Below are 24,434 nucleotides of genomic sequence, written 5' to 3'. Positions count from 1 at the left end.
ATGTTGTTGTCATGACGCAAAATTAGCTGTTCAAACTCCCCAGTGAGCCTCCAGAGGAAAACTGCTTTCTTTATGAAGCTTTACGCGTGCAGACTTTACTGAGATGATGTTTGCTTGGAGGCTCTCAATTTCAAGTTAATATCTCTGTCTCTAAATGTGCAATACAGAAAAAGTACCTGCAGCTCCCTTTAATTTCATTAGCCACGTGTTGACCAACTGCAGAACCAAACTTCAAATTAGTTTTTCCACCACAACTCAGTGCAGCACATAAAATTTACAACCTTAAAGCCCCTGAGTATCTCTGGGTGGTTTGCAGGGTTGGAGGAAATCGTGCCCACCAGACTAGAACTACACCACCTATTTTTTTACTGTACACTTACTGACAGTGTGTCTGTTTTTATATACTATGCATTATCAATATATAAGAGGTTATATAATGTTGTATTATTAAAGTTAACCTCCTCAGGGCCTGGACGTCTCCTTTAAAAGCTGCCAGCAGGACGTTCATGATCTGGTATCCCTGCAGACAAGGGGAGGTTTCATTTTTAAAGTAGTGATTCTGTGCAGAGACAGTGAAACATAAACTGATCTGGAATCAAAAATGAAGCAGTAAAACTGACCTCAGATTCAGCTTTCCACTGTCTGTAGGCCAGAATCTGTCTGAACGGAGTCCTGATGTCAAAACTGTGCAGCTGAAATGTGGAAATCAGCTCCTGCAAACAAACAAACAAACAAACAAACACATGTGAATGTCTCTGTAGGAACCAAAAACAGCGTCCTCCATCATCTCCATCTATCTTCACTTCAAGATCTAAACTTTAATCTATATCCTTCACATTACAACACAGTAAAATACATCTACAGCTGTCCTTTCCATTCCAATCTTCAGTCTGTGTGAACATGTCTGAATGGAAAATTAAAAACAAAATATCAAAATAATACATTTTCTGTCAGTCAACTTATCGATTAATTGTTTCAGCTCCACTTGTATATCGAGTTGGGTAGTTTCATCAAACAAAGTGCCATATTTTATAACTAGTAACTAAAGCTGTCAGATAAATGTAGTACAGAAAAAGTACAATATTTAACAAGTAGTTAAGTGTTTAAATGAACCATAAAAGGTGTGAATGAAAAAAAACAAGTGACCAGTCCACTTCCTGCTGCCTGTCTTATTTCAGAGAGCGGTGTTACCTGACAGAAGTGGACGGCCCTCCAGGGGTTTCCACAGGCGTCTGTCTCTGGAGATAACGCCATCAGACCCAAAACACCGGGAACCACTGCCAGCAGGGAGCCGTGGCTGCTGGACACGGCCGGCACCGACGTCTGCAACCAAGAACAATTCAACATACAATCACATGACTCTTAAAAATAAAAGTGAAGATCCTCACAGAACTCAAAATGCAGATCTGCTTATATGATCTGTATTTACACCTGCAACAACACAATGAAACTTTAATTCAGACTGACCAGATGTGAGCACAAGAAAGAGACAGAATAAATAATGACGAAATATTAACCATAGAAATAATCTAATCTATTCACTGAATAATCAGTGATGGAAGAAGAATTCAGATTCTTTACTTCACTAAAAGTACTAATACTACACTGGAAAATACTCCATTACAAGTAAAAGTCCAACATTGAAAATGGTATTTAAGTGAAAATGCAGAATCCCTGAATCTGTAAATTTCATTAACTTAGTTAAGTTTAACTTCTGGCCACAAGATGTCTCCTGCTTCACTGTGAAGTGTTTATGAGGCTTCATGTTTCATACTGAACACTGTGATGTCACAAATCCTGCAGGTATGTCCAGGTGGGTATTTTCTCTTTTCTCTAAATAACTGACTGCAGCAGGATGGAGACTGGACCTTGTAGTGGAAGGTGGTGGAGTAATCCTTCATCCCCGCCACCTGCATCATGGACAGCATACTCCGTGTTGCCACCGGCGACAGCACCTGGTCACCTGACAGCGGGCAGAGGCCCCCGTTGGCTAATGAGGCGGCCATGGCAGCTCCTGATTCGCAGGTGATCTCTGTGGAGGCGCACTGTGAGACAGACAGTAGAGACACAGCCGAGTCCAATAGAGTCAAAGTATAATAACTAATACTGTATTCAGTTAAATAAGTATATTTTAAAATATTACACTTCATTTATAGAACAGAACAACTTCTTAAAAGTAAAAACTACATTTTTAAGTCTTGTAGATTTTGTGATATTGGCACAGAAACAGGTCTGTATTTATTTTCTGAATGTATATCATGTAAAAAATAAATGAGATTGATGAGTGCTCCAGGGATGACATTTTTCTGTAGGCTGAGGTACAAGTTAGCATCCCTTGTCAAAAAGCCTATGGGATTTTTTTCATTAGATTTTGGATTATAACAAAGTTTATGATACTTGCAAGCTTTGTTCAGCAGGATAATCTTCACAAATGAACACCGCTTTTATGATTTTTGAAGCCTAAATGCAATCGCAAGAGATAAAAAGCTAATGTAAGCAACAAACTAACTACACTACAGTCACATGTCTTATCGTCGCCCCCCACAGCACAGCTGTAAAGCCATGTCGGCGTGATGACGTTCTGCAGTCTCAGTAAGCAACCTGTTGGCAGTCGCATTTTTTAAAGACTCATGAAAGCTTCAGAATAAACGAGTGGGGTATTTACTTAAGTATTTTATGTCGTAGAACAAAACTTGGAAGTCTCTCAAACTTGTGTTAGCCACAGACCTTATCTCAGGCGTCTAATGAAAAACCCATTCAAAAAACCCACTGACTTGAAGATGAGGGAACCCAGAGTGCAGAAATGCTGACTCATTCCCAGGTTTAAAGACCCATTCCTGGGTAACTCTATTTAAAACACGGGGTAGTGGTGCACTTCAGCCTCTTGTGGCCAAAATGAGTATTGCACCAACAAACACGCTCACTAAAAAATCACTTGCAAAAGATTTTTTTTCCTCCACGTGTTTCACAGATGACTTTATTTTATTTATTTATTTTTTGTTTTAAAGGAATATGGGAAACTCATCCTGCAAAACCTTTTTTCATCTGTTCCTAAGTCATAAACACAGGTGATAAATCATTTTAGAACAGACTTAGAAAACAGATCAACAGAATTTTTTTTCTCACTGTACTGATATGTTGGGATGTAAAGCAACAGTAAGGTGTGTTTCACCTGCAGCATTAGATCCAAAGCAGCATTAATGTCCGCCTTCTCTGGAAAACACTAGAAGACAGGAGATTGTTAAGAAAAGAGACATGGGTCGATTCTGTTGAAGAGGAGGTTTTAAATTTCATTTTAAAAGATGTTTTACCTTTTTCTCCTGCAGGTAGAAGGACAGAGCGTGAAGTCTGACACTGGCCTTCCTGCTGCTCTGATAACTAAAGAGAACAAAACTCTCTTTACTACATCCACATAAACAAATGTCTCTCAGTGGGGTGATTAAACAACTTTACACAATATACTGCCAACACAACCCAAAGATATAGTTTCATGTTAAATTAAAAAAGTCCCAGTAATTTCCTCAAACAGCTGCTTACTTTAGGATCCCTGATGAGTTTTAACAACAGTGGAGGAAGAAGATATATCAGTAACACTGTGGTCCTGTTTGCAGTATTAGTACCTGGTGCAGTTTAAGTTGGCGTGCTCCTTGTTGCAGAGCCTTCGGATGACGTTCAGCACCTACAAAAAAACAAACTGTTCTGAGTGAACATTCACAGTTTCTAACACTGGAGGAAGAATTGTTCAGATCTTTTGTAGAAGTAAAGTTGTACCTCAAATGTGTACTTAAACGCACTACTCGAGTAAATGTATTTAGTCATACTCCACCTCTGGTTCCTACAGTCTGTGTCACTTACTGAGTCGTACTTCTCCTCTTCCTCAGCAGACAGCCGCCCCGCCAGCTGCAGACACATAACACACAGCATTAGAGGCAGTGACATTAGTCGCAATAGATTAATGGATGATGGATGAGTGAGGCACCTGAAGTAAAGATGTTGTAACGATGGCGCCTGGCTCAGTGAGCGGGCTGTGAGGGATTCCTGCAAACAGATATTTTAATCAAAGTGTTACTGCCCTCTGCTGCACAGGCTCAGAGGTCAGAGGAGACAGGAATAAAAACCCACTTTGTGTCTGTTATGTTTTTAAATTTGGTAATTTTGTGTATGATAAACCTTTACAAATGCAGCAGTCTAACAAACCTCACTGCAGTTGACAAAACAATCACCACAAGATTGGCTTGTAGTATTTTCACAGTGTGGTATTATTTGTACTTTTACTTAACCTGTTCAGAACCCATTTATGTTTTAAACACACACAAATACATATATATATATATATATAATAGTGGCTTTCTACCCTAGAAAAGATATGTCTGTCAGAAAGGATCAGAATACTGGAGGTGAGGTGAGGTGAGGTGAGGTGAGGTGAGGTGAGGTGAGGTGAGGTGAGATATGGTGAGGTATGGTGAGGTATGGTGAGGTAAAGTGAGTGAAGAATGATGAGGTGTGGTGAGGTGTGGTGAGGTGAGGTGTGGTGTGGTGTGGTGAGGTGAGGTGAGGTCATCTTCTTATGTCCCACTAGGATGACTTATACTTACATTACAGTTTATTCACTTTGCAAGTACACCTTTACACCTGTCTACCATAAATATATATTATTTATTTCATATTTCATCCCTATGTTTTAATGTCTGCACTATTTTATGTCGTAGATTTTCATTTTTACTCATGTTTTTTGTTTTTGTATTTAATGAGCATTGTTGGCATTCTTTTATATTGCCAGTGACTACTTCCCTGTAATTGCTGTGCAGTTGTTGCAAAGGAGAACTTGAAATAATGTCAACTATTTGTTCTAAAATCTAAAATATCAGACAGAATTTGGGTGGGAGAAATATTAGAAATGTGATTTTGGACTCTGATTGTGGCAGTTTAGGTGAAAGCAGAGAGAAGATGTATGATCCTGGACCTGTTTTGGTGAGTGTGAACGGAGAGTCGTGTCTGGAGAACTCCTCCACGCCAACATATCGATGGACGAGGTCAGAGCCCAGCAGGTCCACCACCACGCCGTACACCAGCGGCCATGACACCTCACCCAGAACCAGAGGGCCGGCCCAGTCACCCAGGGACAGCCTGACACACAGACAAACCAAACCTGTTCTTTTTGTCATATTTAGTGTGTATTCATTTTTCTCTCACAGCTAGTATTAACAAAAGGCTTTTATTTTGAAGAAACAAGAGGAAGTGATGAGCAGGTTTAACTCATTAAACATTGGTCTACACTGAGATGCAAGTTACAAAATACAAGTTCCACTAATTTACAGGCAGTGGTGAGAAAGCATTCAGATCCTATACTTTAGTAAGAGTACTAATACCACATACTTTGCTACAACCATGGACTGTATATAAAGATGGATGACAAGACAGCTCCCCATAAGTGAAGCCAAAACTTAACAAAAAGATAAAATACATGCCAAATAATTTTTTTTAGAAAAATCTGCATTGCATGTTGAAATAATGAATTATAAACAAAGCTGTTGAACTGTGGGATGAAAAGCCACTGTAATTTAACGACTGAGTTGGACGTACCTCTGTCCATCCACAGTGCAGATCGAGACGCCCCACTTTGTGCTGTCCACGTTGTCCTTCTCTTTGTCCTGATTCCACAAAAACAAAACAAGTAAAAAAGGCAATTTGGAAGCAAGTTTTATTCACCAGCAGCAACACAAATAATCTCCAGCTCTTTAAAATAAAATAATCAAAATATTTATTCCCACAGAAACTCACATAACACTGACTAAGAAGGTGAGAGTGTCTTCAGAAAGCAGCAACCTCCGGAGCTGAAAAATGAAACCAATGCACAAGTGCCAAAAACTGCAGTTCCTCTAATGACCACTTGAGGCTGGCTCAAAGAGCGAGTCCATCCTTATAGGTGTCCTGGTTAAAATACCCAACTTTACAGCAGAAATAAACATGTTTACAGCCTGATACAAAATATTGTTTTTGGTCTTAAAAGCTAATTTCAACATTGATGACAACTGTACAGGGGGTGAATATTTATATAATTCACCCGTTTACATTTTATTAAGGCTTAAAGTTATGCATAATTAAGGGCGGGCCGCATTGAGTGACTTTGAGTGTCTGTCTGTCGATAGTGGCCTCAGCTTCTTAGTCAGATTCACCCTCTCGTCTAAATCTGGTCACTCCTGGCTCCAAAAAACCAAGATGGCGACAGTTGAAATGCTGAACTCGAGGCCTCAAAACAGAAGTCCAAAAACCAATGGGTGACGTCACAGTGGCTACGTCCATTATTCTCACAGTCTATGGTCTTTACTGAGATTTTCTTTTTTAGGTTTCTACCAAAAACCTGTGGTGAAGAAGACTCAGATGCCATACTTCAATAGAAGTTGCAATACCACAGTGTAGAAATACGCTGTCTCGTCCCTCAGCCTCTGAAGCTTTCTCATTAAAAGAAACTGAGCCGACAGTTACTGTGAAGTGTGTCGTGTCAGCGTAAGTGTGTGTGTTTCTTAGACCCATATGTGATGCAGCTGGTTGACAGGATGTAGCTGTCACTTCCACCTCCTACTAAACATCCTGCAGGAGACGAGCAGGAAACAGGCAGGAGAGTTTCAATGGGAATAATCTCCACACACCGAGACACTTAAACACTGAGACACGAGGGTCGAGTACTGGGGCCTTTAAGTGATTTCATGTCACAACACAAGTCCCTCTCATGTGACCTCAGGGTGCAATTCAAACAAACTGTTCATCATTTATCAGGCTGTAAAATTAACTTATTTGTCCACTGGCCAGATGGCTTGTTACCAGCCAGGCATGTGGATGATGCTAATTTTGTACCTTGCTATTTATTATATATGAACTCCAGCTGCAGCCTCAAACAATATTGGGCTAACAAACAGCAGCAGCAGAAGATCTTTTCCTTCAATAAAAGTAGCAATACCACGGTATGATACTTTATTACAAGTAAAATCCTGAATTAAAAATAATTCTTAAATAAAAGTACTAAAGTATTAAAATCAAAACATATTTATTTTTTATTTAAAGTAACAAAAGTAAAAGTACACATGATGCAAAATAATATTTATCATATCATAATTATTGATGCTTTAATGTGTTACTTTCCACCACTGTTGAAAACCTTCAGGTAAAAAGTCAACCTGTCTGAGTTTTGGGCTGTTTGCCGTCAGCTTTAAATTCGTAAACTGATCTCAGAATCTAACAGGACGTTGGGGCAAGGGGATTAAAAAGAGCAGACATGGCGTCATATCAATGGGATACAACACATGTGCAGTGACACCTGGTCTGCAGTTGCCAAAAGAATCAATAGCTGGTGCACTAGAACACGGGATGATTGATTTGTTTGACTGACACATCCACAGTTGGCCTATAGAGTCTGAATGTATTTCCTACAAAAAATAAAGATATGGGTGAGAATTACAGTCCTGCAATTATTGAAAAGGCGACCATAAGTAAATGATCTCTTAAAACGCTCTATTGTATATCAGCTGCCGTCCATTTGAGTGTACCCAAGAAGTTCTGTCAGGCCAAGTGCACCCAAGGAGCACCTGAGTGGACACTATTCCTTCTTTTCAAGCGCCGTCTGCTGTAACCCTCTAACATCTCAGCTCCAGTTAAATTGCGCATGTTTTATATTCCATAGCTCCCATGGGGTCAAAGAGCCTGGAGCCTTGGTTGGAAGCTGGATGGGAGAACATCACTGCTGACCTCTGTTCTCCAGGTGTCAGAGCAGAACTCACCTGGACAGATGAGAGCTGACGACACCTCGAAAACAACTTCTGAGTTTCTTCAGTGAAAGTGGAAAAATCTGGGATGACGAATCGTCCCTGCAGAGCTTTCAGGATCAGAGAGACAAATCCTGTGACGCACCTGCAGCAAAAAAAACACAACACAGAATCAAAACCAAAATCAGACCATGACCCAAAACAGCATCCTAAAGAATCCTGTGATCCTCAACGAGCTGAAAAACAATAAAATCAGATCCAGAAACATAAACACGACTGGTCTAACTGTCAGACTTTAGCTGTAGATACAGCAGCGTGTCGTCTGCAAAACATCAGAGGCAGATATACCATTTCTGAATGGTTTGGCTCAAATGTTGAATATGGGATTGGACACAGACAGAGTCCCTGGTTGACACTGAAGGAAGTTACTGCAGGGAGGGAAATGAGGGTCTTGGGAAAGTTTTTCTGAAGGCATAAGTCTAGTTCTTGAGGAAAGGACAGACCTGTGGAAGGAGTTTCTGTCCACTGATCCTTCGGCGTCCTGCAGTTTCCTCAGGTGGAAGAAACACTCTCTGAGTCGAGGGTCAGACCTGTGCAGCCCGGAGCTCCAGATGGCCTGACATTGAGGCAGAGAGACAAAAGTTCTGAACATGGGCAGAAATCTTACTAAAACACAGATGAGTTGAGTCCAGGTTTTATAAATGAATTAAAATGAACTGAAGTATCATTGCTGTAAAAGGTGCCACATGCACATTTAATGAGGTTACTTCCCCAAACAAGTCACAAACTGCTGCATAAAACTTCACCAGAATGCAGAAAATGAAGTGTTGACAAAGTATTATTTACTTCATATTATAAAGACTGGGAGTGATGTGTGACGTGGGGTTTTCCCTCCACTGCATCTAATATCAGTAAATGAGTAAAAATACCTCAAAGAACTGGTTGATGTTTATTCTTCCATCTGAGGCGAAGCTGTCGAACAGCACATCAGCAGCCCTGAAACCACAGAGGAGCTACATCAGGAGGGACGAAGGGTGTAGCTGACAGCTGACGGTGGTGGGAGTGACCTGAAGACTTACGCTCTGCGTTTGGACGGACTCTGCTGGGGAGGGAACCAGGGCTGAGAGGGGGGGAAGCCTCTGTCCTCCGGCTGGACCACTGCCTGGGGAAGAGGAGGCTTCAGGCAGCCGTTACTGGCTGACACTGGGAGCGGTGTACATAAAATTATAAAAAATGTCTTTTTACTATTAGGATGTAAAATATATGTTTATTTCTATATCGTGGTTAGTCATGTTAGTTGAGTTTGATTTTTTTTGTAATTGTTTTTTGGGGATTCATGAAGAACATTGATTGCTGAAGCAGTAGAAAGTTTCAAAACACAAAAAAAGAGACAAGAGATCATCATGACAGCATAATGAGCTTCGCTGAAATGTTAAATTAACTCGTTTTTTGGAGAGAAATTTGCTAAACATTTTTTTGTGTCAAACTGTGATCCATTTAAAGGAGAAGTGCAACTATTTTCCTTTGGTCCAAAGAAAAAAAAAATCTAGACTAATCTTTTAAAAATAGTTACTTAAGTCCTCCAGATTAGGTTTTTAAGTTCTGTAATGTTATATTAAAATATATAAATATATTCGCTGGTGTTTATAAGAAGCTCTGAATGTTATTCTGCTACTAATAGCATAATATTTTACTTTGAAACAGAGTGGGCGCCATACAGCAAATTAAAAATAAACAAAATTGCAAAACAGCCAAAAAAGGTTTGGTCTGAGGCTCCAGTTCTACCTGCAGATCCAGGACTGACAAGGTTGACAGGTTTCTGGACCGGACTCTGGACTGAAGTCTGGACCTGGTTCTGGATCAGGCTTCTGGGAGCTGGACGGGGTGCTGTATCCTTCAAAACAACATAAAATCAACACAGAGGGATGAACAAATTAGAGGAATTCAATTAATAAAATTAAATTTCTATTACCCCAAAATGAAATACACACCTGCAGTATACAGGTGTTACAGTGGTGGAGGAAGTATTAAGATCCTTTACTGCAGTAAAATTACTAATACCACACTGTAAGAACACTCTGTTACAGTAAAAGTCCTGCATTAAAAAGTCCCTTCAGTAAAAGTATGTACGTATAATCAGTAAAATGTCAGAAAATTATCAAACTGTCCCCTGTGATTGTTATGGGCCTACTATTATATCTGATCACATTAGATGACAACAGTTGCAACAGTATGAAATTTTCATGGTACGATTCCCGTCTCAGAAAATATTGCAGTTTCACGGTTTTACAGAATTCATATTGTTATCAGTCAAAATGACCCTTAAAGGAATAAAACAGAAGGCTTATTGTTGGCTGGACAAATGTTTTACTGTAATTAAAACTTGAAACCATTTTGGAAGTTTGTGTTAAAAGTCTTCCCTTTGAAAATAACTAAAATAAAGGTGGATTCAATGTTCAGCTGCATTTTTTTTCAATATTATAGATAAGAAAATGTACAGGTATGACAAGCATCGACTTCTAAATCACATTAAACTAAACTAAACTGAAGCTATCGGATAAATGCAGTGAAGTGGAGGTAGACAGTAGCATGACAAGTGAAGTACAAGTACTTCAAACTTGTACTTGAGTAAAATTGTATTTTGTAGTAGTACTAGTACTACTGGTTACATTCCACCACTGCGGTGTTGTGAAAGTGTTTCATTTAGAAGAAAACCAAAGGTTTCTGTTCAGACAAAAGGAAAGCAGCTCTTTGATCTTTACAGCATGATAATGTGTGTGTGACATGTTGAGGCAGGTCTACCTGGTGCTCAGCGCTCCTCTGCTGGCTCTCATCTGTCATCCCTCCATCCTCTGCAAGAGGGGAAAAAAGGAGAGGAGAGGAGAGGAGAGGAGAGGAGCTCCTTCAGTCTGCTGTTACTTTAATAAACTCTGGATGTTTGTGAGCTGATGACAGATCAGCAGGTGTGGTTTCTCTCATGTTAAAACGAAAGCCAGAGGATAATGTTACTGTGAATAATGCTGTGATAACAAGGATGGAGGCTATGAGGGGGGACACATGAAACGGGAGATTTGGCAGTCCCCGCCAGAAAGCATCAAACAGTTCATTGTCTGCATTCTGGTGATTTCTTTTATGCAGCCAATTCGAGCCTTCTCCGCATCAATTTATGATGTAAATGTCTTTAATTTTGCTACTTTCATGTTTTTATGGAGGGGACAAATGTTCTAAATATTAAGGGGGACAAGCCTCCGTGCTGATATCTACACTTATTTGTGTTGTTGTAGAGGTGGAGTCTCCATACAGTCTGTTAACAAGACAGTAACAAACAAAACCAGCCAAAAACAGAAACAAGAGGCCACAAACTGTAAAGGTTACTGATTTATTTTGGTGAAGAACATGTTAAGACATGAATTCTGACATCTGTTAAAATTATAGATAAGTGGTGCTGTAGCAAATCAAACTGGTATATTCCAGTATATTCAACACTACTTCCATGGAAAGAGAAAAAACTCTGACTGAGGCCTGATGTACAAAGCAACACATACTTTGACTCCAACAGTTAGTTTTACGACTATAACTGCAACTCTTCAGCCCTTATATTTTAAAGTTACAACATTAAAACACATCAAAAACAAAAGTGCCCTCAGGTTCAACTTCATGAGACAGTCTCCAGTTGAAGCTGAAATCTCATTTTCTAGCTGCTGAGTGCAGCTGCACAGAAACACATAATGAATTACAATGGAAAGATAATGTAAAAAAAAAAAAAAAAACAATCCCTCTGACACTGTAAACATCAATAAACAACTCAGTTCAGTTTTATTCTGTAACTTTACACATATAATGTTTTTTTTCCGTTTTCTTTATTGCCAAAGGATGAACATATTAAAGTAACCTAAAAATGGAGACCTTCCCCAACTTTCTCGATTGCCTGTAACAGCCTGTGAACTGACTTCTACATAAAAGGACTCAGGACGAATTTTGTGGAAAAATCCAAAGCCGTGCTTTGCCTCTGCAGCTCCACTACAGCGCTAACAGTGTGCAACGCTGGCTAACATTAGCTAGGAAATAAGTCCGCTAACGCCAACAAACAACTGGCACTCACCACAACACAAAGCACATGCTGTGTTTCCGTTAGCCTACAAACATTTTGTGAACAGATTTTAATGTAACTTAAAACCTGAGACTTTCCTGTGGCCTGTTGCCTGTGGACTGATCTCTTAGTAAAGGACTTGGAATGAAACTTCAGGGAAAATTCAAAGGATGTGAAGTTCATGTGCACTCTTTAGCTCCCCTACAGTGATAACGGTGTGCAACACTAGCTAACGTTATCTTAGATATCAGTGGCCCCATGTGCTGAAAAAGAAAACCGACTTGTTAAATATACTGTGACATTGTCGTTTTAGCTAGCTAATGTTAGCTAAGGTTGGCTTGCTTGCTAATGCTGACAAGTTGCTAGCTAGGTTTCTTTGCAAAATACTGTCTTTAGGTGAATAAAAGCTAATTAATTCAGACTCCAGGGCTGATTTAACAGGTATATTATATATATATATACACTTTACGTAGCAACCAATGCCAGATCAACACAGCATAGTTAAAATACATCTAGCTGGCTAACCTTAACCTTACTGTTTAACATTATTGCTAACAAAATCTCAGTGTAGGCCTATGTGATAGTCAGCTTGGTTGCCAAATAACAATTGAGCATGGCTGACACGACCGACTATAGCTAATCTTAACCTAAGCTGAAGCTAAAGAGCTAGCTGTAACAGCTACACCGCGTGGATCTGCTGTTGGTTGCTCCGTAACTTTAGCCAATTAAGTAATTTGCAAATGGCAAATTAGTTATAATCATGAAGTAAATGGTCCAGATTTGTAAATGTAAGTGTAATTTATTTTCTAGCATTCTATCAACCTGATGCGAGTCAATCATGTTCAGTCGCTGTTTATGGCCTATAATAAAATAAACATACTGATCAGACCATTCAGAAAAATAAATTGACATGAACGAAAATAATCTTAAAACGCATGAAAAGTTATTGATTTTTCGTTAGTTAATACTATTTGCCTGTTGTTTTAAAGTCTTTGACTCTAAATCCAACATCTTTACACTTTTTTTATTTGTTGTTGTATTGTAGATGTCATCCTCATCACCATGACAACCAACAACATCACCACCAGAACAACACAGTCACACACTGATTAATAGTCATCATTATAATTATCATCATCACTACCATCACCATGATGATGATGATGACGATGATGATGATGGTGATGATGATGATGATGATGATGATGATCATCATCATCATCATCATCATCATCATTTTCTGTTGTTATGGTCACAGAGACCTTCACTGGTAAAACCCTCATCGGGAGAATCACAGTTTTTATAAATGGAAACAGTTTCTCAGTGAATGTGTGTGTGAAGGTGTGTATGTGTGTGTTAGTATCAGGATCAAAGAACGACAGTTTTCCTCTGTCCCAGTCCAGATTCACTCTGATTCTCTGGAACTGCTGCCACGTTACAAGAACAGTTTCTGGATCTGGTGGGGATATCACTCTGTATTTCTCTCCACAGAACCGTATTGTCCATAATCCAGACTGTATGGGTTCCTTCCTCTGGACGGACTCTGCTAACACACCCAGTGTCCAGCCTTTACTGTATGCAACGTCAACATCCCAGCTGTGAGTCCCTGAGTTAAAGCCCTCAGCGCCCAGGACAGACCAGTATTTTATTCTCTCTGGATTATCGGGAAGCTGCTGTTTCTGTCCTGGTGTCACACTGGTCAGATCTTCAGACAGCGCTAGATATGGATCAGCAGTGTTTGGGTCCAGAACCAGTGGATTGTAGGAGACCACGTCCTTCATCTTGTTCCAGATGTTGAAGGTCAGGTTGCCCAGGTGTTTGGCCTCGTCTATCAGAGCTCCTGAGAGCAGCTGTGGATCATCCAGCAGGGGGCGCTGCTGGACTCTGTCCACTGCAGCCTTGTAGTTGAGCAGGAATGAGACGTCTTCAGCTCTCAGCTCGTCCTCTGTGGCTCTGACTGTGTCTGAAAGAGCTGCTATCTCTCTGCTCAGAGCCTCCATCTTCTCCTTCATCATCTGACTCTTCTGCTCCTCTTCCTCCTTCAGTGCAGCCATCCTGGCCTCCTCTTCCTCTTCTAGAAACTGGTGAAGCTTCACAAACTGCTCCTTAATCTGCCTCTCTGTGCGTTGGGCCTGGACCTGAATGTGTTCTGCTGTTTGATCACATTCCTCCTTAACATGTTCAGAAAACTTTAACTTCTGCTTTAAGGGCTCCAGAGTTTCCTGAAGTTCCTCCTTGTGTTGTCGTGCAGCTTCATCGATGGGTTTGAATCTGTGGTTGGTGTGTTTATCTGAATCTCTGCAGACGACACACACCGGCTGGTGATGGTCAAGACAGAAGAGTTTTAGTTTCTCAGAGTGCAGACTGCAGAGAGCCTCTGAGGCTTTCTGATCTCTCTCCTGTAACAAACTCTCACACAGGTTCCTTAACACCAGGTTTAAAGGTGGATCTGGCTTTGAAGATCTTCTGTTACAGAGTGGACACTCGCGTGTTCGTTTCTCTCTCCACCAGCTCTGCAGACAGTCTGTACAGAAGCTGTGGCTACATGACAGGACAACAGGATTATTAAACACTTCCTGACAGACAGAACAGCAGAAATCTTTTTCCAGTCTTGAAGCCATTTTGTCTCTGAGCGAGGCTGAAATCACAGCAGGTAGACAGCTCAGCCACTCCCTGTTTCCTGAAATTTAGTTTCACTTTGAGTCTTCGCTCTTGTAAAACTTCTGTTCAGTGTGTGAAGTCAGCAGCTGGTGCAAGTGGCAGTATTCCAGTATCCTCCGTATTCCCTCATGTAGATGTCCTCTCTCTGGGGAAGTAGTGGTTTGGGGATGTAGGTGAATCTTATCGTCCGTGTCTCAGAACATGTGTTGTCCCATTGACCTTATTTTCTCCCAGAGTATTCCCCCAGTTCAGCCCTACTGTGCTGTGATTGGCTAGTACTCATGTTCCTTTTCCTTCTTTTTTTTCTTTCAATTTCCGCTAAGTCCGTCTGGCAACACTTGCTTCTATGGAAGACCATTTGAGCCAATGCGATGAAAATAAAAGATCCTTATAATGAGAAACTATCTCAAAATAATAAACTTTTTCAAAATATTGACTTCATATCTCAAAATAATGAAGAACATACTCATTACTATTACTAGTACTACTATACTCTACTCCAGTGGTTCCCAACTGGTGGGTCGCAGTCCAAAAGTAGGTCATGGGTCCATTCTGAATGGACTGCAAGTGACTCGTGGATGTATCAGGTTTGCAATAAACACACTGTATTTTCAGTACAGTGAATTTCCAGCACAGAGCTTTTATTTTGAAGTGCCATTTCCTGCTGTAGAGTGAGTGAATAATGGACAGCTAGGCTACTTTACAGAAACAGCAAACTAGCTTGACAACATGGCCAAACGCAAGTATGATGTGGAATACATGAAACCGTGTGGACCTTGAACCAATGACAAAGGAGAAATCTGGCCCCCGTGGGTGGAACAGCTGGGAACCACTGCTCTACTCTGTCTCTAGTGGTGCATTGTGCTGTTTAGTTGCCTTGCTCTATCTATTTAAACAGAGATAAGCAATTTAATTCAGACATTTGAAATAGCTAAGGCCCACAAAAGATGAAGAATGACATTATTCAACCTTCCATTCAGTCAATATCCCCACAGTGTTACATGAAAGAGAAAATACTGTTAGAGCTTGAATTCTGAATTTGTTCTCTACTCCGGAAAAGTGATGATTAAATGGTGCAACTGTGCAATATTTCGTGTGTCCATTTTTCCAAAGGTCACCAAGTCTCCACTTAAAAAAAACAAAAAATTCCGAGTTGAACTACAAGTTGTAAAGTAATTGCCTATAAAAAAGGTTTTCTTTAATGTGGCAAAGATATTTTACAGCACCAACATTACCAACTTGCTTATTTGTTCTGTTTGGGTGGGTGGGAATGCGAATGATCGACATTGTGGTTCAACTTGAGGAAACTGGACAAGCAGCTAAACCCATGTGAAGCAAGATAATTAGATGTTAGTGGACTACTTGTAGTTTATTTATCTCCAACATCATCTGATAAATGGCTCCAGTGTGGTCATGCAATGTTAAACAGTGGCCATTCACTATGCCATCAAGTCAGCGTCACTTTCACCCCTATCTACCTTATTTCTAAGGGCACTAATGTAGAAATTATTATGGATGCAACTTCCAGTGAGATAGCAGAAGACATTGTAAGCTAGTCAGCCACATAGACTATCTATGGTTAGTCCCAGTTGCTTATCATGGTGGCTAGCTCCCAACAGCGACTCTTTTGGAAGGCAATTCACCTTAAATTTAGTAAATGCTGCTTTTTTTTGGTAACACTTTCTATGAGGACCACATCTATACTGCGTCATGAGGGCATCCATAGTGAATTATACTACACTCATGAACACAAATGCTTACTGATGTGCTATATCAACAGTCATAATACATCATAGATGTGACTTTTAATGAATTATAAGTGTCAAGTGTTTTATGGATGCTCTTGAGTAGTTATAAAGTAGAGGTTGACTGATGGGGCTTATAATGCATCATGACTACATACTCACCTAAACACACCTCAACAATCAACTGCATTAAGGACTCATAGTATGCTGTATAGCCCATGCAGTATCATACGCTATCATTGTATGTTTTGATGCGTCTATAATAATGCATGCTTCATCACAACGTTTAATTGTTGGTGCTACGCAAAGTGTGATGGATTTTCATGTATTTAAAATAATCTATGCTGCTTCATAAGTGATAAATATCTACCATTCACTAGAATACTTTGAAAATACTTTGAAAAGACTAAAGTCTGACACCCTGTCACAACTTAAGACAATGTGTCATGAGTCAGAGAGTTTTTTAGTTATTTATTAGCTTCAAAACGGTTGAAAAAAAAAAGGCGGACAGAAAATGGTGCAGCCCACTTAATCCCCAGTGAGCTAACCACTGTCCTCATTTCAAACAGGGTTACTTGTAAGCTAACGTTAGCTACTTGAACGTTTGCTATTAGCCTACAAGCAAACCGTACATTTCAGCTGAGGATTTCTAGCTTCACTCATATAAATGGTCACATAATGTGATTTTTGAAACTAGTTATCTTTAGTTAAAACATATGGTTAGCTTGTAGGCTAATAGCAAACATTCCAGCAGCTAACAGTAGCTTGTAAATAGCCTCTATGGTGGTTAGCTAGCTAGCTATAGCATATAGCATATTTACTGGGGATAACACCTGCTTAAGATGGGGCTTTCAGCTTTCATATGATGCTGAATAGTTTAATGATAAATAATGTATCATACTTTAACTGTTATATTTTTTTGAGTAAAATCTGAATCTGCTACATAATCAGTAGCCTAACATGTCACTGTAAGGTAAATGTAATTGTAGATCTACGATGTTTGTCCTCAGAAGTAGGCTAGAAAATACACGTAGACAGTAAGTTGTATATCACTGAGTTGCATGTTTTTCTAACTTTTTACGTTATTTTGGGGTACAATGGCTCAGTATAGCAATATAACTAAACATTTTTCATAATAAATTGATCGCTGTTTTGGCCCAGGTGTGTTGCTCAGGACCCAAAAAAAGCACAATGTCAATGTGAAGTTGTTTGAATAGGCGATCTCGAGAAAGCTGCAAGCAGCAATATCACAGGCCAAGCAACAGGCCCATTATGAACAGGCATGTTTTGAACGGACATTGGACTAGTTCAATGTAAAAATTACACAAACACAATACTGAAATCCAAGCACATACCACTATTTAAGAAAATCAAAAATAGCTCCCACATCAAAAAAATAAAGACAACTAAAATAATGATGTCATTGCAAATTCCATTTCACCTGTCATTGTAAATATGTTACCCAGTTCCTAACATGATGTATGAAGCAACATTTACAGCGAGGACTATAACTGCCACTTTTTTCTTTTCTTTTTTTAATATTCTATTTTAAGTTATTCAATTTAGCATGAACATCACAAACTATTCCCTCCAAAAAAAAACTCTCCAGTTTCTGCTTTATGAGACACTTTCCGTTTCCATTTGAGGCTTAAATCTAATTTTAAGAAACACATGATGAATTACAATGAACAGATAATATACCGTAAAACTTCAATTAATAGCCCGGGCTATTTTTTGCTTAAATCGCTGAAATCAATAGGCCTATATTTGGGACAGGCATCTATATGGGACAATTCCTTTCACACAAAATCAGCAAATCGGCAAAGATCAGGAAACATAATCAAATTGTTTATTTAAACCAGCATAAATATTACTTGTTTAAAAATTAGGCTGATTCCTTTGATCTGAGGACCCCTACGGACTAAAAAAATATGAAGAACTTACAGAGAAATCGAGGAACGGACACATAATTTGAAGTTGCCAACAACCCGATTTTATACATCCGTAGAACTATTAAAAAAATGAACTGTTTGGCAACCAGACCACGCCTCTAAAGCCTGATTTATGGTCCTGCGTTAAATCAACAACGTACCTACGTCATTGCTGTGACGCCGTCGTGAACCCTTCAAACTTCTCCATCACTCCATTTTGTCGCGGTGTAATTCACCGCCAGAGTGGTAGGGGGCTGCGTTCCTTTCCTGAATGGTTATCGTCGTCTCTAGTTGATTCTTTGTTTAGCTTCCGGCTTTTCCGGTCACAGTGAACAATGGCGACTGAGAGAGAGAGAATCTTGCTGGAGTTGGAGTTGTTGGATGTCAAAGAAAGTATGTTAATACTGCAACATCTACATCGCAACAGAAGATGTTTAAAGATGGCGGGGATGGCGCAATCTGGAAATACGGAACCGGAAATGCATTGCTACCAAGCAAACCAATCACAGCCCTCTCGGTCTGCGCTGGGTCTGCGTTGCCTCGACGTGTAGTTACATTTTTTGGGAGGTGCACGTCACGCTACGCCGGGGGCTACGGTGAGCCTCCTGCGTAGCCACGTACCCTACGACGTAGGTACGTCGTTGATTTAACGCAGGACCATAAATCAGGCTTAACACTTTACATCAATACAAGAAATCAATGAGGAGCAAGTTTCTCAGTAACTCTTCATCCTGTCTCAGGATCCTGGTAACCCTTCTGGCTTTAAGTAATATATCTGTATTTTAGAAACACAAAAAATATCCTGATTGGACTGTTCAGAAGAATAAACTTTGACATGAGCAAACAATCTTAAATCAACTAAAAAGTTATTGATTTTTTTGTCAGTTTGTACTACTTTGACTAAAAATTATACATCTTTACACTTTGTGGGGAAAGGTCTTTTTTATCACAGATGTTTTCTTATTTGTTGTTATACTATAGATGTCATCATCACAATGACAACCAACAACATCATCAGGGAGTCAGATACTGATTAATGTTCATCATCATCATCTATTTCTGTCATTCTCGTCACCGAGACCTTCACTGGTAAAATTTTTAAATCATCCACAATGTTAATGAACGGAAACAGTCTCTCAGTAAAAGTGTGTGTGAAAGTGTGTATGTGTGTGTCAGGATCAGAGAATGACAGTTTTCCTCTGCTCAAGTCTAGATTCACTCTGATCCTGCGGGACTTTTCTGCACTCGGAGATCAGTGTCTGGAAGTGATGGGGAGTGTGCTGAGTATTCACCTTCATAGAACTCTATTGTCCATAATCCAGACCGTATGTATTCCTTCCTCTGAACAGACTCAGCTAACACACCCAGTAACCAGTCTTTACTGTCTTCAGCCTCAACATCCCAGCTGTGAGTCCCTGAGTTAAAGCCCTCAGAGCCCAGGACAGACCAGTAGTACTCATGAAACCTCTCTGGATTATCAGGAAGCTGCTGATTCTCCTCTCTTAGTCTCACATTGGGCAGATCCTGAGACAGCATTAGACATGAATCAGCAGTGTTTGGGTCCAGAATCACAGGAGTGTAGGAGATCATGTCCTTCATCTTGTTCCAGATGTTGAAGGTCTATCTCTCTGCTCAGAGCCTCCATTTTATCATCTGACTCTTCTGCTCCTCTTCCTCCTTCAGTGCAGCCATCCTGGCCTCCTCTTCCTCCTCTAGGAACTGGTGAAGCTTCTTAAACTGCTCCTTAATCTGCCTCTCTGTGCGTCGAACCTGGACCTGAATGTGTTCTGCTGTGTGATCACACTTCTTTTTAACAAATTGAAAACCGTTTGATAATAATAATGATTATACATTTTATTTATAGGCACCTCTCAGGTAAAGGCAGAAAACACCAAAGATTAATAAAGTCAATAAAATAAGGAATAATCCATATGGTGAGTGCTCCAGAGTTTCCTGATGTTCTCGCTTGTGTTGTGGTGCAGCTTCATTGATGGGTTTGAATCTGTGGTTGATGTGCTTTTCTGAAACACTGCAGACAGAACACACCGCCTGCTGATGGTCCACACAGAAGAGAATGAGTTTCTCAGAGTGCAGACTGCAGAGAGCCCCTGTAGCAGCAATCCAATCTCTTTCCTGTAACAAACTATCACACAGTTTCTTTAAAGCCAAGTTAGGAGGTAGTTCTTCTCTTGAATGTCTTCTCATACAATGTGGACACTTACGGATTTTTTTCTCTGTCCACCAGCTCTGCAGACAGTCTCTACAGAAGCTGTGTTTACATGACAGGACAACAGGATCTTTAAAGATGTCCTCACAGACAGAACAGCGGAAGTCCACGAACCTTGAAGTCATTTTGTCTCTGAGGTTGAAATCACTGCAGGCAGACAGCTCAGTCACTCCCTGTTTACTGAAATTTAGTTTCACCTTGATTCTTTGTTGTAAAACTTCTGTTCAGTGTGTGCAGTCAGCAGCTGGTTGAAGTGGCAGTATTCCAGTATTCCTAGTGTTCCCTCCTGTAGCTGTCCTCTCATTCAAGTGGTGGTTTTGGTCTGAAGGTGAATCTCATTGTCCGTCTCTCAGTGTGTGTGTGTGTGTGTGTGTGTGTGTGTCTCTCAGCAGAATAACAACCTGTTCACTAGTTTGTCTCAAGTGAATCAGGTGATGGGTGGAGCTTAATGTTTGCAGTTTGTCGGATTGAGTTTCATTCCAAACTGATCAAAAATGTGATAAGAAAACACATGTAAACCATTTTACTTTCCCTAAATGTCTCACAGTGTAACCCCAGGTTATTTTCTGACACTAGAATTTCCTGATGTTCCCAAAACGCTCCACAGACAGAGGCTAGCCTAGGCTGCTGCCCACCGAGTTGGCTGGAGTGTCCCCTCAGATATTGCAGCACACGCAACTCTGACAGGTGTGTGGCCAGAAATCATAAGATGTACATAAGTTGAAACCAAGTGAAGCTGGCATGTTACCAGAGAGAGAAAGGAAACTGGCACAACCTGGTGTCACTCTGAAGTTGTTGAATACCAGCACTTGGGAAGTGAATTCCAGAGTCAGACACCGACGAAAAAAACCTGTCCTTATACGTCCACATGATACATGTCTTGAGCTATTACTGTGTTACAGCACCCGCCATTACACAACTACAGACTTTCACCCAGGAGGCGGGTGTTCTCTTCCCTTATGATTGTAAAGCCAAACCCTGTTATTTTTTTCTAAACCTAACCATGTGCATTCATTGTTGAAGGAAAAAATACATCAATTTGTGGTGTTGTATTGGCATAGTATGTTTATTTTTAAAAAGAGACTGTATGCAAATTGTACATTTCCTGTGAAAATGTAAGTGTATTTTGAAAGAAGACAATGCATGTAACAGGCAGTACTTGACACAGCGTCCTAGAATGTCAACAACAGATGCACCCAGGCTACCTTGCACGTCATATGTAGACATAAAAAGTCCACCACCAAGTGGCGATATGTGACGAGGTCAGGGTGAGAATGTGTTGACTGCTAAGCGTTGTAGAAAGACAGCTTTTGGGAGAAATGTTTACCATCCAGATTGTCACAGCTGCTCATGGATGCGTTCATCTTGGCAGGACACTGATATGTGGATGTTGTGCCGTTCCAAGGGAGTAGATATAGCTGCAGCTGGAGCAGCTGCATGACCCCGCTCACCGTACATGATCAGTCCCATTTGCTCCTTGGTCCACTAAGTTAGCGCTTAGCTAGATATAAGGTGTTAGGACGATCTCGTCACATATCAGCGTTTGGTCATGGACTTTTCACGTCAACATATGACATGCAAGGTACCCGGGGTGCATTGGTTGTTGACTTTCGAGGAAGCTGTGTCAACTTCTGCCTGTTACATGCATTGTCTGTTTTCAAAATACACTTCCGCTTTCACAGGAAATGTATAGTTTGTATACAGTGTCTTTCAAAATGAAAGCACTACGTCGGTACAACACCGCAAAATGACACGTTTTTCCTTCAACAAACGCACGTGGTAATGTTTAGTCAATGTTGTTGTTGTACTGCCGCGATACCCCCTGATGTTAAAGGATAGCTTTTTCAGTCTGTGTTTGACACCGGAAGACACCGACCAAGCACTGATATTCGACGACTTCAGAGTGAGACCAGGTTGAGTAAGTCTTGTTAAAATCTCATTATTTACAAGGTGACCCATGTCTTCATGTATAACCAATGAGGTAAATGAATAAAGTGGATTATTGCTACATGTAGCTTCATATTTATTCACTACAACATCGCATAGTAGGAGGATAGGTGTTGGTGGGTTCGTCTTGTGCTGGTGGTGAACGTGGTTTGTAGGAGCATGTCATGTAGGCATTTGTTGTTCTTAGGCCCAAGACAGACTAAAAACTAAATAAAACCAATGTCATAAAAAAAGTCAAAGCTGATCATGTTAAAGGAACATTCAAAGCAAAGGAACTCAAGACCAAATAAGACTAATAACCTTAAGTGCATTTAAATGAATGTTCAAGGAGAAAGCAAAAACCTTAAAGAACTAATAACTGTTAATAAGTGCATTTTGGGTCGAGAAAGGACACATTTAATTTGTGAGCGCAGCACTGAGAGTTCAACACTTCCTAATTTCTAGCTTACTGCAATTTTGGTTGCACATTCATTCATGTCAAATTTTATTTCTGTTTTAATTGAGTTAAAGGTTTGCATTAAACAAAGAAATTTTAGGGTTTTTTTCTAAGAGATGTCTTGGATATATAAATATATTCTATCATTTTTCCTAAGTCGATGGTCATGTGTGTTTTTTGTGGGTTGGACTCAGTGAACCTAAAATCAGACTCAGCTATAATATCTTGGGGTTATGACACTTTAGTGGTTCCCAGATTTAGATACTGTAAATACTAAACTCAGACACAGTAGCATAGACTCCCTACCACAAGGGGAAGGTTACACACAGAAATGTTGTCCTCAATGGATACTGTATACTACCTCTGTCTTTGTCTTGATTATGTGGTACATTCATACGAGAGGTTTTCAAAAAAATTATATCAGAAAATCTTAGTATGCAAAATAAAATCAGCAGTTTTTCTTCAATTGAAAATCATGAATATGCCATCTCCCAGAAACATCGTAAATCTGAACCCCAGGCCCAATTTACACCAGGTACAACAGGGATGATGATGGATCAACATATCAAATCTTCTATTTCTATTCAACTGTTGCTCAGATCTTTGTCTCTTTTAATTGTCAGTCTGGTTAACCGCACAGAGAAGTCCTCTCACACATCTCACTGGAACCAATCAATCTCTGTGGCAGCAGATTACATAGCTGTGTGTTTTATAGTAGATATATAGAAATAAAATTGTTGAAATAGCTGAGAAACAGTGCAGAACAGCAGTTTGCTTCAGTTAGTGTACGGATCACATTCTGGGAAAATAAAGGTAGAAAAATAGATTGAGAGGTGGAGTCATGGACTGTCGCTGCAGCCAGTCAGCCGCTCTGTGGTGATGACCGGGCAGCAGCTTCATTTAGATACCAGCAGACTCCACAGACCACTAATCACAGGGTGTTGCGCTCACACACACACACACACACTAATCACAGGGTGTTGCGCTCACACACACACACACACACACACACACACACACACACACACAAACCTTTCATGTCCGGGTCTTTATTGGGCTCCAGCAGTTTGTTGCCATCCAGACCGCCGTAACGTTTCCTCCATTTACGTCTGAGAGAAGGAGTTCTCTGGAAACTGCAAACAGAACAAGTGAAAAATAAAAAAATCTGCAAACATAATAATAATATGAGAGTGATCAAACTGCTCAATACATTGGATAATTAGCAGTAAGCGTCATACACCAAAGTACTGGACACATTAAAATGTTTACCTGATGATGGTGCAAGATTAAAAGTCAGAGGATATGACAGTAATATATATAATAATAATAGCAATCAAAAATATTACCACTCCTGCTGCTACCACTTACAACAGAAATTTAAGCTACCCCAAATTAAAGGCCTTCTACTCTTACTACTTCTTACTCCACTACTACAGCCAGTAGGCTACTGCAACTTAAGCTTTGACTAATAGGCTACTTCTGTTTTTCATATGTTTATTTAGGTACAACTTTCAGGCAGCTAATGTTTATTTGCATTATGAATTAACCAGCAGATTTATTTATTAATTAAAGGGTTTGTGTACTTTCTGAAAGTCCTTGTTATTAATGACACTGAACTGCAGTGAGCATCCTGTTGC

At 40.0% G+C, this 24,434-nt stretch overlaps 2 protein-coding genes across 2 annotated transcripts in view; both read right to left on the bottom strand.

Annotated features, from left to right (window-relative positions):
- The window catches only part of glsl (glutaminase like), a 28,489-nt gene that overhangs the window by 1,787 nt on the left and 2,268 nt on the right, over positions 1 to 24,434 (bottom strand). Inside the window, exons 2-19 of the mRNA XM_050073829.1 lie at positions 23,830 to 23,930; positions 10,563 to 10,612; positions 9,546 to 9,654; positions 8,840 to 8,963; positions 8,690 to 8,756; positions 8,264 to 8,376; positions 7,776 to 7,905; positions 5,584 to 5,651; positions 4,964 to 5,127; positions 3,980 to 4,038; positions 3,856 to 3,900; positions 3,621 to 3,679; positions 3,312 to 3,378; positions 3,173 to 3,223; positions 1,869 to 2,045; positions 1,192 to 1,323; positions 621 to 713; positions 459 to 520 (exon numbers count right to left, since the gene is read on the bottom strand). Of these exons, the coding sequence (XP_049929786.1) occupies positions 459 to 520; positions 621 to 713; positions 1,192 to 1,323; positions 1,869 to 2,045; positions 3,173 to 3,223; positions 3,312 to 3,378; positions 3,621 to 3,679; positions 3,856 to 3,900; positions 3,980 to 4,038; positions 4,964 to 5,127; positions 5,584 to 5,651; positions 7,776 to 7,905; positions 8,264 to 8,376; positions 8,690 to 8,756; positions 8,840 to 8,963; positions 9,546 to 9,654; positions 10,563 to 10,612; positions 23,830 to 23,930 (1,671 nt within the window). The remainder of the gene's footprint in view (positions 1 to 458; positions 521 to 620; positions 714 to 1,191; positions 1,324 to 1,868; positions 2,046 to 3,172; positions 3,224 to 3,311; positions 3,379 to 3,620; positions 3,680 to 3,855; positions 3,901 to 3,979; positions 4,039 to 4,963; positions 5,128 to 5,583; positions 5,652 to 7,775; positions 7,906 to 8,263; positions 8,377 to 8,689; positions 8,757 to 8,839; positions 8,964 to 9,545; positions 9,655 to 10,562; positions 10,613 to 23,829; positions 23,931 to 24,434) is intronic.
- Positions 13,077 to 14,569, bottom strand: LOC126408037 (nuclear factor 7, brain-like; the record flags this gene model as incomplete). Its single annotated transcript, XM_050073391.1, has 1 exon — positions 13,077 to 14,569. A coding segment is annotated over exon 1 (1,395 nt), but the record flags the coding sequence as incomplete, so codon positions are not given.

Source organism: Epinephelus moara, chromosome 20, assembly GCF_006386435.1.
Source record: "Epinephelus moara isolate mb chromosome 20, YSFRI_EMoa_1.0, whole genome shotgun sequence".
Lineage (NCBI taxonomy): Eukaryota > Metazoa > Chordata > Actinopteri > Perciformes > Serranidae > Epinephelus > Epinephelus moara.
Note: the sequence above shows the minus strand (reverse complement) of the source record. Positions and strands in the feature narration are given on the sequence as shown.